The 14,537-nt window shown below is 35.0% G+C and overlaps 1 protein-coding gene across 1 annotated transcript; it reads right to left on the reverse strand.

The window, feature by feature from the left end:
• Positions 1-12,618: 12,618 nt before the first annotated feature.
• LOC131182115 (uncharacterized) lies at positions 12,619-13,236 on the reverse strand. Its single transcript, XM_058150760.1, has one exon. It carries the CDS (start codon positions 13,234-13,236, stop codon positions 12,619-12,621), a length of 618 nt encoding a protein of 205 aa, XP_058006743.1.
• Between the last annotated feature and the right edge of the window lie 1,301 nt (positions 13,237-14,537).

A 14,537-nucleotide genomic window follows, 5' to 3' on the forward strand; every position in this document is an offset into this window, starting at 1 on the left:
TCAAACATGACAGTTTGCCAAAGCATCAAGACCCATATTCAAACCCTTAATTCAAGCACTAACATGCACATCATTGGATATTAACTTACTACCACTTCCATTTAAGTTAATCAACCTTAATTTCCATTCATTATAGGTAAGAAAAACTCAACTACAATAAACTTCCATGGCTGTCCGAAATTGAATATATCAATAACTCATCGAATCCTTCAAATTTCTTCACCATCCAACTCATCTCAACCTTAATACAAACATTAATGAAGCAAGGGATGAAAAACTAGCACTAACCTTTTTTGAGCTTCACCAAAACTTCATCAAATCCTCTTCTTTTTGCTTCCAACATACTGCCCAAGGTGTGTGTGCAAGCTTTGATGAAGAAACTATGGTGAAATGAGTGTTTGATCATGGTTGCATGGTGATGGAGGGAGTTTGGCCATGGTGGACTTCCATGGAGGTTTTGGGAGGATCAATTCGGCTAGTTATTTCCCAAGCTTGAAGATGATGATTTCTGCCCAATTCCACTTTGATATATCCCATTTATTTAAGGTTAGTGGAGCACTAACCAAAAAATTAATGTTTAATGATTTAAAAGTTTCCTAATTTGCACATTTAGCTCAATTCTTTTACTATTTACATATTGTATCCCATTTTAATTTTTTCATGACATTTCCTAAGTGCAATATCATTTATTATCAATGGAAATTTAGGTCAAAAGGCAACTCTAGGTGTCAAATGACCACAATACCCCTGTTCGGGTTACATTCCCGATTTTTCGGTAACATCGAGTTTTGTCTGTTTTTTCGATTTCTCACTTTTCTTTGTACTAATTAATTAATTTTTCTTTGATATTTATAATGGTATTTATACTTCAATAGGTGTCTATCTAAGTCCTAAAAATATTTTCTAGGTTTCCCGCGGTCCAGGGCTAGTCAACGGTCCACGCTGCGACTTCCCGGTGCGGTCACCCATCGCTAGGGTTCTCGGCTCGGTCAACTTGGTTACATTTCTTTTCTATTATTTTTCCTTTGTTTTTCTTGTATTTTCTTTTCTTGTATTTCATTATTTTATGTCTCCTCACTCATATCGAAGTGTAGTTCTAGGCATCCTAGCTGTCCGGACAACACTGGTCACAGAAATGAGAACGCACTCATCGAACATAGGGTGTTACAATTCTCCCCCCCCCCCCCCCTTAAAATAAATTTCATCCACGAAATTTTACCCAATAGCCATCTTACAATAGTCATACGTTTATTTTCTCCTTTCTATATGATCGTATAATCTTCTTTCCTTTGAATTTGTATAAGACTTTTAACAATCTAATACAACGTTTAATTTGTTTGTATAACACCAATCTCCTCTTACTATCGTGCTATCTAATTTTTTGGTTCATGTTCCTTCTTGAACGACCCTTGAGGTCATGTTAGAATCATTTATCTAGTCATTGGTCCTCTGACCATTCTAGTCCATAGTCTTCCTCACATTCGTAATATTTCTTTGTTATATCTGAACCAACTGTTCGAATTTTTATTTCCATAACTCTTTTTATCTGTCAATATTCTATAACTTACTTCCTTTTATACTGAACTATAACCTTTTGATATTCTAACTTTTGAGTTTTAGATCCCTAAGTAAGATTTTCAAACTTATTTCTAACAATTAAATTCTGTCCTGGCATAACTATACCAAAACAAATGCCGTTGGCAACTATTCTCATCTAGGTGTACTATCGAGTAGTACGTAGCTCTACACAATAATCTCAAGTTAGTACTGTAATCTGTAGCTTACAGTATAAACATCAATAACATTGCATAGTTACTACGATACATCCCAATAGATCAAACTTTTCTATCTTTTATCCTTTTCAAATTCACTAATATCCCGAACTTATTATGGTTACAATATCCATTAACAATTACTAACAGTAACATCCTTGCCCTCATCTAGAGCAATTTTATTACTGTAACTTACTTTTACGTCCTCTTGCCTTACATTAAGTAGGCTTGCCTTTTAGCTTTATAATTTATGGTGTGTTAGAACATACTTTTCGCCGATAAACTCTTTTAAAACCTATTTCACTTATTATCACAATCCTTATCTTAAAGGACTAATCACTAATGCATCAAAATTTATTCCCCTGTAAAGGAATAACAATAGAACATATAATTCTAACACTAACATAAAAGTATTCAGACTCCAGGTCAAACAATATATAAACGAAGAGTGCCATCCTTCTTTTTAACAAACAATACTGGCGCTCCCCATGGTGACACACTAGGGCGGATGAAGCCCTTTTCAAGTAGTTCTTACAACTGTATCTTCAACTCCTTCAACTCTGCTAGTGCCATTCTATATGGTGTTATGGAGATTGGATCCACACCAGGCATAACATTAATTTCAAACTGCACCTCTCTTTCCAGAGGTAATCTTGGCAATTCATCAGGAAACACATTTGGAAAGTCATATACTGTCGGGATGTCCCTCAACGCTGGACTCCCTACTTGGGTGTCTACCACATGTACCAAGTATGCTTCACACCCCTTTCTGATCATTTTTCTGGCTAATGCAGCCGAAATGATGTTTGATGGCAATAGCTGCCTCTCCCCATGTATTACCACATCACTGTACTGAGGGAGACTAAAAGTGACTGTCTTCAGCTTACAATCAATCATGGCATGATGCCTGGCTAACCAATCCATGCCCAAGATGATATCATAATCTCTGAAGGGCATTTCAATGAGATCAGATAAAAAAGTATATCCTTGGATCACCAAAGGACAATCCCTATACATTCTATTAACCCTGACCTTTTGTCCTAACGGACTTGTTGCTAACACCTCAAAGTCCATTTTTGTACATGGAACAGCAATGTAATCAATGATGCTAGCACTCACATAAGAATGGGTAGAACCCGGATCAAATAACACAAACACATCTTGATTAAAAGTTAAGAAGGTACCAGCCACAACATCAGATGTCTCGGCCTCTTCCCTCTGTCTCATTACGTAGACTCTAATCGGAGCACTGTCTTGCTCTAATTGTTTCACAGTGCCTTGGCTGCCTACTGGGTTACCTCTACCCCTGTCTCTACCTCTGCTGGGTGGTTGTGAACCTCTGGTGATAGGGCTCTGAACTAACCCTTTAGCAGTAGTAGAAGGTGGTCCAACTCTACGGGCACTGGTGCAGTCCTTGGCAAAGTGTCCTATACCTCCATAGTTATAACAGGCTCCTATGGCCTTGTAGCATACCCCACCATGATTTTCACCACAAGTTTCACATTGGAAGGGAGGGTAGGAACTTCTAGTTGATCGACGACTGGACCTTGGTGGTCTCTGCCCTGATGATCCACTTCTGTTATATCCTTAAGCTCGGGGCTCCTCAAATTCTTTTCGCTTCCTCAAATTACTGCTTGAGCTCTGACCCATAGGTTTCTCCCTCTTCTCTATTTCATGTTGCCCTTGTGGGGGTTGGGTCTGTACTTGGGCTTAGGCTGACAGATTATCAATCATTTGTTGAAAGAAAGTGGCCATTTGCTGGGCCATTTGTGTAGTAATTTCTACTGGTAAAACTGGTACAGTTGGGCCTTCGACACTTTATGGAGCTGGGGCCTCAACTTGTACCTCAGCCTCTATCGATTGATCGACTGAACGATCACCCTCTTCCATAGTCAATTCGAGGATCTTAGACCTCCAGAACAATTAACACAAGGAGATTTTCTCCCGTTAGTGCATATTTATAATGTAATGTACTGTATGTATCAAACAATGAAATTGAGTAGTTATACTATGAAGAAAGAATATTCAAATTATAGGTGAAAACAGAATTTAAAAACTTCGCTCTGATACCACTTAAAAATGTAACACCCTACCCCTCTGTAAGGCATGACATGATCCCGTAGTATACCTAATGAATTACCAACTTCGTCTACTGATAACCCATTAAATACACTACAAGGGATTTTAAAACTTTTCTTACTTCTTTTTACAGTGGTGAGCACTATTTACAGGTGTTAAAAAAAATTTTGAACTGAAGTGAAATAACTAACACATTGGAATTATTAGTAATTTCTGTAAAAATTTTAGTGGAGTGCAATCTGTATTTTGAATAAAACAGTTCTTCAAAAACATGTAAAAAAGCACTTCAAATATATTTCTCAATCTCAACTCTAATATTTGATCAACTCAATATGTTTCTCAACTCAAATCGACAGTAATTTTTCAGTATTTTCAAAGCTGAGATAAAAGAAATATAGTACAAATTTTACAAGCCAAAATAACTCACAATTTATTTTACAACTTCAAGGTACAATTTTAATATACAACTGCTCAAAACCAAGAACACTATATACATACAGTGAACAGACATTACAGTTCAAGATGCAATATGTGGTATACTCTGTATAGCCGATGATCTCTCGCTGAATGCACTAGCAGCTTAGTCTACTACCTCGTCACTGTCTGCCTACTGCGACAAGATGAAAGCTATCACGAGACAATGTCTCAGTGGTGCACAACATTAACCAAATACAACTTTAAATCACAAATCATAGGTCATATAAATAGTGGATACTGAAACCATAGTTAAATTCAAGACAATGAATGTCATAAAGAATTTGAACTCCATTTCACAATATCACAATAAATCTCAATAAGTCAAAACATGATTAAATTCAAAAGACAGTGAATGTCAATAAGAATTTAAACTCCATTTCACAAATTATCAAAGGTCATAGTAACACAATTTAGTCAAATAATTTAAGAACACAATGTTGCCAATTCATACACAACTTAAGCCATGACACAAATTTTCGATCAATGCCGCGTTGTACACCACGACAAAGCAATCTACAACCCCACTAATCGAAATCAATGAGGGAGGAAGCTAGCTATATAATGAGTACTCATCCGATCTCAACCTCAACTGGCAAGCCAGAAAGGGAGGAAAATAAACGATCTTAACCCCATAAATGGAGGAGGAATAATGTGATACTGTCATGCTAAGTGTGAACACAAAATCAATTCCAAACATTTTTTTCAAATGATTCATGAGAATCCTATTATTTTCCAAAGTCATAATTTCATTCACAAAATGGCAACACAATTCATAATTAACTTCAATTTTCACAAATCACACTAAATAAATTTTTCCACAGTTTCAAACCATTTACAATGCTTTTCAAGCAATAAGTATCCATTCAAACACATTTCCATAATTGAAAACAATAATATACAAATAGTCATAATTTATTTTAATTGAAAAATTCAAAAGAAATAACTGTTGTGCACAAACCTCTGATAACTATCTCTTAGCCTTGACTCAGTGTTTCCTTCCCTTTCCCTGAGTCTTTGCTAACTGAGAAACACAATTTGAAGTTTTTCAGTACTCATTTAAACTATCTCTAACAATAATGCTTGATAATTAATTCATTGAATTCTATTATTTTCTTAGTCAACCTAAGATGTCGACCCTCGATGCGTTCTAGGTAAATTAGGTTTTAATGTTACTAATATGTCACATTCAATAGTCTTTTAGGGTTGGTACATGTTACCAAATTCATTTACATATATTTTGCGTTTTATTGCAATTTGCTAGATTCCGGGATACTAGTTTGACCTAGCCGAACGACCTAGTTCCCTTGGTTTTCGGGTTTCGGTCAAAACTACAAACTTGTAGATCTATGTCTTGTTGCACGCGGGGCAAAATTTCAGGTCATTCTGAGTTTACTAGACCAAGTTATGGTCATTTTACTATTGCTGGTCAGAATGTACCAAAATTGGTCACTTTAAGTCATTTTAGGTCATTTTAGGTTCGGCCAGTTTTTGGACCCGAATTTGTGCAAGCTATTTGACTTGCTTATGGTCATTTCTGGGCTTTGGTGTCTTTATAAGACTTGTAGATATATGTCTCAACTATTCATGGTAAAAAGTTCAGGTCAATTGGACATGTTTTGAGTGAGTTATAGCCAAAACACTAACTGCTGCCCAAATGGTCAATTTTCAGGCCTTAATTGCACTAATTCGGATTTGGTCATTTTTAAGGTCAGTTTCTAGGCAGAATTTTGGCAACATTTCTACATGAAAGTTGGCCTATTTGGTGTCTAGTTTCACCCCCCATTGGCCTCATACCAATTGTGTTCATAGTTTGGCACTTATGGCCTAATTTAGGTACTGCCTTCAATACACAACCTGCACAAAGCACATACACTTCCAATTTGATATTCCTTCTCCTCCTCATTACTTCAATATTCAATTAATAACACTTCCATATATATATTGTACAAAATTTCAGCAGCAATTTTGGGCAGAATATTCAAGTGCTCAATGCACACAATTCACCATTAAGTTCAACATTCACTTCCACCAAAATTCAACATATCTCAATGTCAATATTACACATACACTTTGACATAATCATACTTCAATATCACTTACACTTGCTGCCCATAATCTAATACTAGCATATTTCATTAATAAACTAAATATTCACACACAAATTCATGATTTAATAGACTGCCAAACATGGCAGTTTGCCAAAGCATCAAGACCCATATTCAAACCCTTAATTCAAGCACTAACATGCACATCATTGGATATTAACTTACTACCACTTCCATTTAAGTTAATCAACCTTAATTTCCATTCATTATAGGTAAGAAAAACTCAACTACAATAAACTTTCATGGCTGTCCAAAATTGAATATATCAATAACTCATCGAATCCTTCAAATTTCTTCACCATCCAACTCATCTCAACCTTAATACAAACTTTAATGAAGCAAGGGATGAAAAACTAGCACTAACCTTTTTTGAGCTTCACCAAAACTTCATCAAATCCTCTTCTTTTTGCTTCCAACATACTGCCCAAGGTGTGTGTGCAAGCTTTGATGAAGAAACTATGGTGAAATGAGTGTTTGATCATGGTTGCATGGTGATGGAGGAAGTTTGGCCATGGTGGACTTCCATGGAGGTTTTGGGAGGATCAATTCGGCTGGTTATTTCCCAAGCTTGAAGATGATGATTTATGCCCAATTCCACTTTGATATATCCCATTTATTTAAGGTTAGTGGAGTACTAACCAATAAATTAATGTTTAATGATTTAAAAGTTTCCTAATTTGCACATTTAGCTTAATTCTTTCACTATTTACATATTGTATCCCATTTTAATTTTTTCATGACATTTCCTAAGTGCAATATCATTTATTTTTAATGGACATTTAGGTCAAAAGGCAACTCTAGGTGTCAAATGACCACAATGCCCCTGTTCGGGTTGCATTCCCGATTTTTTAGTAACACCGGGGTTTGTCCGTTTTTTCGATTTCTCACTTTTCTTTGTACTAATTAATTAATTTTTTTTTTGATATTTCTAATGGTATTTCTACTTCAATAGGTGTCTATCTATGTCCTAAAAATATTTTCTAGGGTTTCTTGCGGTCTAGGGCTAGTCAACGATCCACGCTGTGACTTTCCAATGCGGTCACCCATCGCTAGGGTTTTCGGCTCACTTAACTTGGTTACATTTCTTTGCTATTATTTTTCCTTTTTTTTTCTTGTATTTTCTTTTCTTGTATTTCATTATTTTATGTCTCCTCACTCGTATCAAAGTGTAGTTCTAGGCATCCTAGCTGTCCGGACAACACTGGTCACAGGAACAGTAGAACGCACTACTGAACATAGGGGTGTTACACTTCCTGTGTCAGTCACCCATCGTCGGGTCTCAGGCTCGTTTAACCTATTTGTGCTTCATTTTTCTTATTTTTATCCAACCTCATTTAATCTTTATTCATTTAATTTATGACTTCTCTCTGTAATTTAATTATGGTTCTCAATATTCTAGCTGTCCGAACTGACATTAGTCACTGGAATAGTAGAATGTACGGAACTGCTTAATCTGAGGGTGTTACAAGTCCATTGGTTACTGATAGTCTAATCCAAGTTATTTTGGGAGTAATCATAAATGAGAACAACAATCCTTCCACCTAACATTAATTCCAGGTGTTGGAATTGTAGTTACAATCTTTGTTGTTACTATAAACAGTTGTTGTTGTTACAATGTTTATAGTTTTGATGGTTCTCATGCATAAGAAACACTGAGAGCTTAAGCAATCTAAGAATATAGATAAGGCCTCTTCAAAAGACTTCCCTCCTCCTTTGTCTATACGAAAACTTCAAAAAGGTATTGTTTTGGACTGTTGTGGTTATGAGTTTTCTTATTGGAAAAATGTTTTAAGCTTACCTTTCTTTTATTATAATGTATTACTTTGTTTGGGTGGGGGTTGTCACATGGGACTAGGACATACATCAATGTTCTAAAAATTCAATTATAAGGAGACAAATGAGGCAATAGATAACTTCAACATAATCATTGGACAGGGGGGGATTTGGAACTGTCTACAAAGCTCAATTTAGTGATGGCCTAGTGGCAGTAGTAAAAAGGACGAACAAGGTTTCAAAGCAAGGGGAAGAAGATTTTTGCAAAGAAATAGAACTTTTCACTCGACTGCATCACCATCATCTTATTTCTCTAAGAGGCTTAAACATGAGAGATAATTTGTTTATCCATATAATTATGACCAAACACATCATTACACATGAATAAAACTAAATACAGGGGCTTGTTTTGCTTCCTCATGTAACCCTTTTAACTCATTCGTAAGCATAGCTTAAAGAAAGTAGGCAACTCCTAGTTTTCACCCATAGTGGAAGCTAGATGATTTCACCACAATTTTGTTTTCATAACTAGTTGCTTTTGTTATTATAATGTTTTTTAATAATTAGCTTGAGTGGATAATTAGGGGTGGTTTTAGTTTATTTGTGCATGACATGCATGGCATTTTTTGTGTGAGTTTGAGTAATAGTGAGAATGTTACAATCTTTGTTGGTTTGTAATATATGTAAATGTTACAACTTCTGGAAGTGAAAACTGGAGCAGAGGAAGAAGAACTACAATGAATAGGGTCTTGGAATAATACTTTACTCTCTCCTATGAAGAGATTTGTTTTACTTATCATTATGTATGAAAAACCAAAAAAGTTACATTAGCCAAATACACGCCCTCTATTGCTCTAACAACTACAGCAGTAGTCAAATAACAACTCTTAACAAATTAAGGGGTAAACTAAGGCCAATTACACATAACCAAAGTAGTTGTTACATCAGTACAAAATGCATAGCTATAAGGACCTAAACATAAACCAAATAGCTTTTAAGTATCTAGGAAAAATCTCATTACATCAACACTCCTTCTTGAGAGATTTCCAAAATACTCCAAGCTTCTTCCTCATTTCTTTAAATATACTTTTAGGAAGAGCTTTAGTCAGAATATCAGTAAGTTGCATTTTAGACTTACAATGAAGCAGCTTAATCTTAGCATTCTTCTTAGCTTCCCTTAAAAAGTGATACTTCACTTTAATATGTTTGGTCCTCCATGCTAAATAGGATTATTAGCTATAGCATTTGCAGATTTGCTATCACACCAAATGACAGTATGATCAACTTGTTTAATTCCCAAATCAATTATCAATTTTCTAAACCAAATGGACTGATTTGTAGTAGCAGCTAATATATACTCAGCTTCAGCAGTAGATTGTGCCACCAAATCTTGCTTCGTTGAATTCCATGATATAGGACCTAATCCCATAGAAAATATAAAACCAGATGTACTTTCTAAATCATCCAAATAACCTGTCGAATCACTGTCCCAAAACCTTCAGGCTTAACTTCCTTTCCCTTTAAATACCAAGCACCATAGTCTATAGAACCTTTAAGGTATCTCAATATTTCTTTTAGCTACAACTAAGTGAATTTAACTTAGTGAATGCATATACCTGGATAGTAGACCAGTAGAATATATCAAATCATGTCCAAAAGCTATCAAATATAACAAACTTCCAATAAGGCTTCTATACAATGAAGAATTTGCCTTTTATGCCCCATCATCCTTACTAAACTTCTCATCTTGATTGAGAGGAGTTGGCACAGACTTGCAATTCTCCATGTTGAATTTTTTTTAGCACATCAAGAGCATATTTCTTTTGAGTAATGAAAATTCCCACATCCTCTTGATAGATTTCCAGACCCAAGAAATACTTTATGATCACCAAATCTAATGTCTCAAACTCCAGCTGCATATCCCTCTTGAAATCATTTACAAACTTGTGTTCACTTCCAATCACAAGCATATCATCTATATACAATGAGACCACTAGCTAAACTCCATTCCTGTTAGATTTTATACACAAAGTTGGTTCATTGTTACTCCTCTTGAATCTATGATAAGTCAGGTGTGAGTCAATTCTAGCATACCAGGTTCTTAAAGCTTACTTGAGTCTGTAAAGTGCTTTCTTGAGCCTGTGAACCATGTCTTCTTTCCTAATAACTTTAAATCCCTCTGGTTGATGAATATAAATTTCCTCAATAAGAACTACATTAAAAAATGCAAATTTTACATCTAGATGATAAACTGACCACCCATTTTAAGCTGCAATGGACAATAATAATTTGATTATGTCATGCCTAGCTGTTGGTGCAAAAGTGTCTCCATAATCTACACTAGGCAACTAAGCATATCCCTTTACCACAAGTCTTGCTTTGCATTTGCACATTAAGCCATCAAGATTTACTTTAATTCTGTAAATCCATTTAACTTCAATAGCATTTCTCCCTTTTGGCTTAATGGTGAGTTCCTAAGTATCATTCTTTTTTATTGAAGCAATCTCCTCCTTCATGACTTGCTGCCGATCTTCCAACTGAATAGGTTCTTGAAAGGTCACAGGTTCAGCCTTTACCAAATTACATCTCTCATAAATTTCAGAAAGAGATTTAGTCTTCAACACATGAGAATCAATGCGAGAATCAACATCTTCATCAAAAGCAACATCCGAAGCTTCACCATCATCAATTTTACTATCACTAGAATCTGAATTTGACTTCTGATTGTGAGTTTGATGCCTCCATATAACTTTTTGTCTATCCTAGTCCCAAGAAGCTTTCATCAATTTTCTACATCTTTGCATACCGCCACTTTCTTTGTTTTTATATCATAAATTTTATATCCCTTTGATTTTGCTACATAACCCAAGAAGATTCCCAACTCTACTTTATCATCTAATTTAACCCTCTTGGCATCAAGAATATGCATGTAACAAATAGAACCAAAAACCCTCAAATGTTTTGAAAAAGGTTTAGTCTTAAACAAAGCTTTTATGGGTGTCTTACCCTCAACTAATCTAACGGACAACCTGTTGAGTACATACATAGCTGTATAAATAGCTTCAGCCCAAAACTCTTTGTGAAGTCCCTTCTCCTTCAACATGCATCTAGACATTTCAACAATGGTTTTATTCTTCCTTTTAGAGGCTCCATTCTGTTGTGGTGAGTAAGGCATTGAAAGCTGATGCTCAATTCCAGCTTCCTCAAAGAATTTATCAAATTCATTTGACGTGTACTCTTTGCCATTGTCAGACCTTAAAGCTTTAATAGCATAGCCACTTTGCTTCTCAACAAAAGCTTTGAATTTTTAAACAACATTGAACACTTAACTCTTATTGTTCAAAAATTACACCCAAGTCATCCTTGTCAATTCATCAATAAACAGGATGAAATATTTGATTTGGCTCAGGGAAGGAATGCTCATGTGACCACAAACATCAGTATAGATTAACTCCAACTTCTTTCTAACTCTTTTAGACTGATTACTTGGAAAAAGAATTTTTTTTTTTATAATTTTTCAAGTTGAAAACTATCACATACTTCATTACAGGTAGAGATTTCAGGCATATCCCTAACCATGTCTTGATTTTGCATAAACCTCAATAAATTTAGATTATAATGCCCAAACCTTCTATGCTACAACCAAAAATCATCATTTTAGCATTATTCACATGTTGAGATACACCAGTAGACACCAAAGGAAAACTATTGTCAATCATGTTCACCTTGACCAACTCATAGCTATTGACATCATAAACATGACAGCATAAATCTTCAAAATGCAAGGAATGACCCTTTTTAATCATTTAAGCAACACTTAAGAGGTTTTAATCTAAGCAAGGGACGTAAAGCACAACATGAATGTATTTAATACCTTACTTGGATTGCACAATAACTATTTCTTTTCCCTCTAGTTGAACCAATTCAACATTTCCAAGCTTCACCTTGGTTCTGAAAGAGTTATCTAATTGAGTGAACAAGCTTTTATCTCTAGCCATGTGACTTGTACACCCACTTTTAATAATCCATGTGAGTTTGTCTACTTGTTTGAGTGATTATGAAGACATGAATAAGTGACCATCTTGCTACCTGGACTGATCACTAGTGAAATTTGCTTATTGAGCTGGTTGTTTTTTAGCCTTGTATTGCTTAATTCTACAATCTTTGGAAATATGGCCATGCTTCTTGCAATAGTGACATTGGACGGGTTTGATTCCCTTCTTCCAGCAGTCTTTCTCAAAATGGTTAGTCTTGTTGCAAGTAGAACAAGGTGGGTATTTCCCTTATTTTTCGCTTTCCTTTGCACTTTCAGGTTGCTTCTCTTTGTTGTCCTTTTCTTTGCCATTTCTGTTTCCTTCTTTTATTGACTTTACCTTTTGTTTTGTAACAAATGCCTCCTTAGAAGCATCTTCTTATCTTATAGCTCTTCTCTTCTTAATAGCTTGTAATGCATTTACTAGCTTAGCTAAAGAAATCCTCCTTAAGTCTTTAGAGTCCTCCAAAGAAGAGATCTTTGGTTCGAACCTTTCAGGTAAACTAAACAAGACTTTCTCCATAATTCTCTTGTCAATTAACTCTTTACCAAGGAGCTTGATCTTGTCAACAACATTCATTAGTCTATCAATATAATCTTTTAGACTTTTAGACTCTGTAATCTTGAGAACCTCAAATTCCCTTCTCAAGTTGAGTACTGACATTTTCTTTGTCTGCTTACTTCCTTGAAACTCAACTTTAAATAAATCCCAAGCTTGCTTTGCTGTCTCACATGCCATAATTCTGGTGAAAATCACCTCACAAATAGAAGCATGAATGCATGATAAGGCCTTAAAACCCTTAGCACATTCCTCACTATGAGCTTTTATCTGTGCAAGAGTAGGATCCTCCCTCAAAGGTCCTAGATGCTTGCTTGTTTCAATCACTTCCCACAGATCAAAGGCTTTAAGATAAGCCATCATCTTGACAGCCCAAATAGCATAGCCTTCTCTAGAAAACACAGGTGGAATAGGAGCAGAGTATCCACTTGAAGCCATCACTTTCAACTCTAGTGTTTAAGGCTTTTTTTTTTAGTGTAGGGAATTCTTACTTGTTTTCTCCCTTTGTTTCAGGCCCTTAAAGATCATAGAGAGCTCTGATACCACTATTACAATTTTTGGAATTGAAAACTGAAGCAGAGGAAGAAGAACTACAAAGAATAGGGTCTTGGAATAATAGTTTACTCTCTCTTATGGAGAGATTTCTTTTACCTATAATTATACATATAAAAACAGAGTTACATCAGTCAAATGCACACCACATACTACTCTAATAACTACAGCAGTAATCAAATAACAACTCTCAGAAAATTAAGGAGCAAACTAAGGCCAACTACATATGATTAAAGTAGTTGTTACGTCAGTACAAAATGCACAGCTATAAGGACCTAAACATGAACCAAAATAGCTTCGAAGTATCTAAGAAAAATCTCATTACATCAACAGGAAAAAGAAAATTAAATACTTTGCCTTTTTATACGAGTATATGGAAAATAATAGCTTGAGGATCATCTTCATTGTACGTTTCCCCATTTCTTCAGTTTAGTTTTGCTGAGTCCCTCTACCAGAAGATCAAATACACTCCATCTCTCCCTCTCTCTGTGTCACACCTTACCACTCTATAAGGCATAACATGATCCTGTAGTATACTTAATGAATTACTGAACTTCACCTACCGATAACCCATTAAATACACTACAAGGGATTTTAAAATAATTTTCTTACTTTTTGAAGGTGGTGAGCTTTTTTGGTAGGAAATAAAAACTTTTATTTAAAGTTAAACCATATATCAAATTTTCAATCAATTTAAAGTTTCTACAAATTTTATAAAAATTTTGGCAGAGTGCCATTTATAATTGGAAAAAAACCAGTTCTTCAAAACTTGTGAAAACACTTCCAAATAGTGCACTTCATCAAATCTCAACCACCAATAACTCAATTCAACACAAATCAACCCAATCTCCATAATTCAAAACAAAATTGTCATCTCAAATATTTCAAATTAATTTATACACATTGCATTTAAAATAAATAATTTGCAATCACTATTTAATTTACAGGCATAAAAATCCAAAAGGTAATATTATTATAATTTACTGTACAACTGTTCAATTTTAAATACATACATATGACAATACCATATTTACATTAACCAAAACACAATGGGTATAAATAATATACCCGTACAAAAATCTTTAAGTTGTGCTCTCCTATTACTGCAGCAGCTCACTCTGCTGCTATGTCCTTTTCCCTATCTGCGACAGCAAAAGAAGCTATCGCTGAGTATATTTTACTCAGTG

The sequence above is a fragment of the Hevea brasiliensis genome, chromosome 8 (genome assembly GCF_030052815.1).
Source record: "Hevea brasiliensis isolate MT/VB/25A 57/8 chromosome 8, ASM3005281v1, whole genome shotgun sequence".
NCBI lineage: Eukaryota > Viridiplantae > Streptophyta > Magnoliopsida > Malpighiales > Euphorbiaceae > Hevea > Hevea brasiliensis.

Coding starts and splice junctions, on each gene's coding strand:
- LOC131182115 (XM_058150760.1), bottom strand. CDS start 13,236: ATGGCTTCAAGTGGATACTCTGCTCCTATTCCACCTGTGTTTTCTAGA.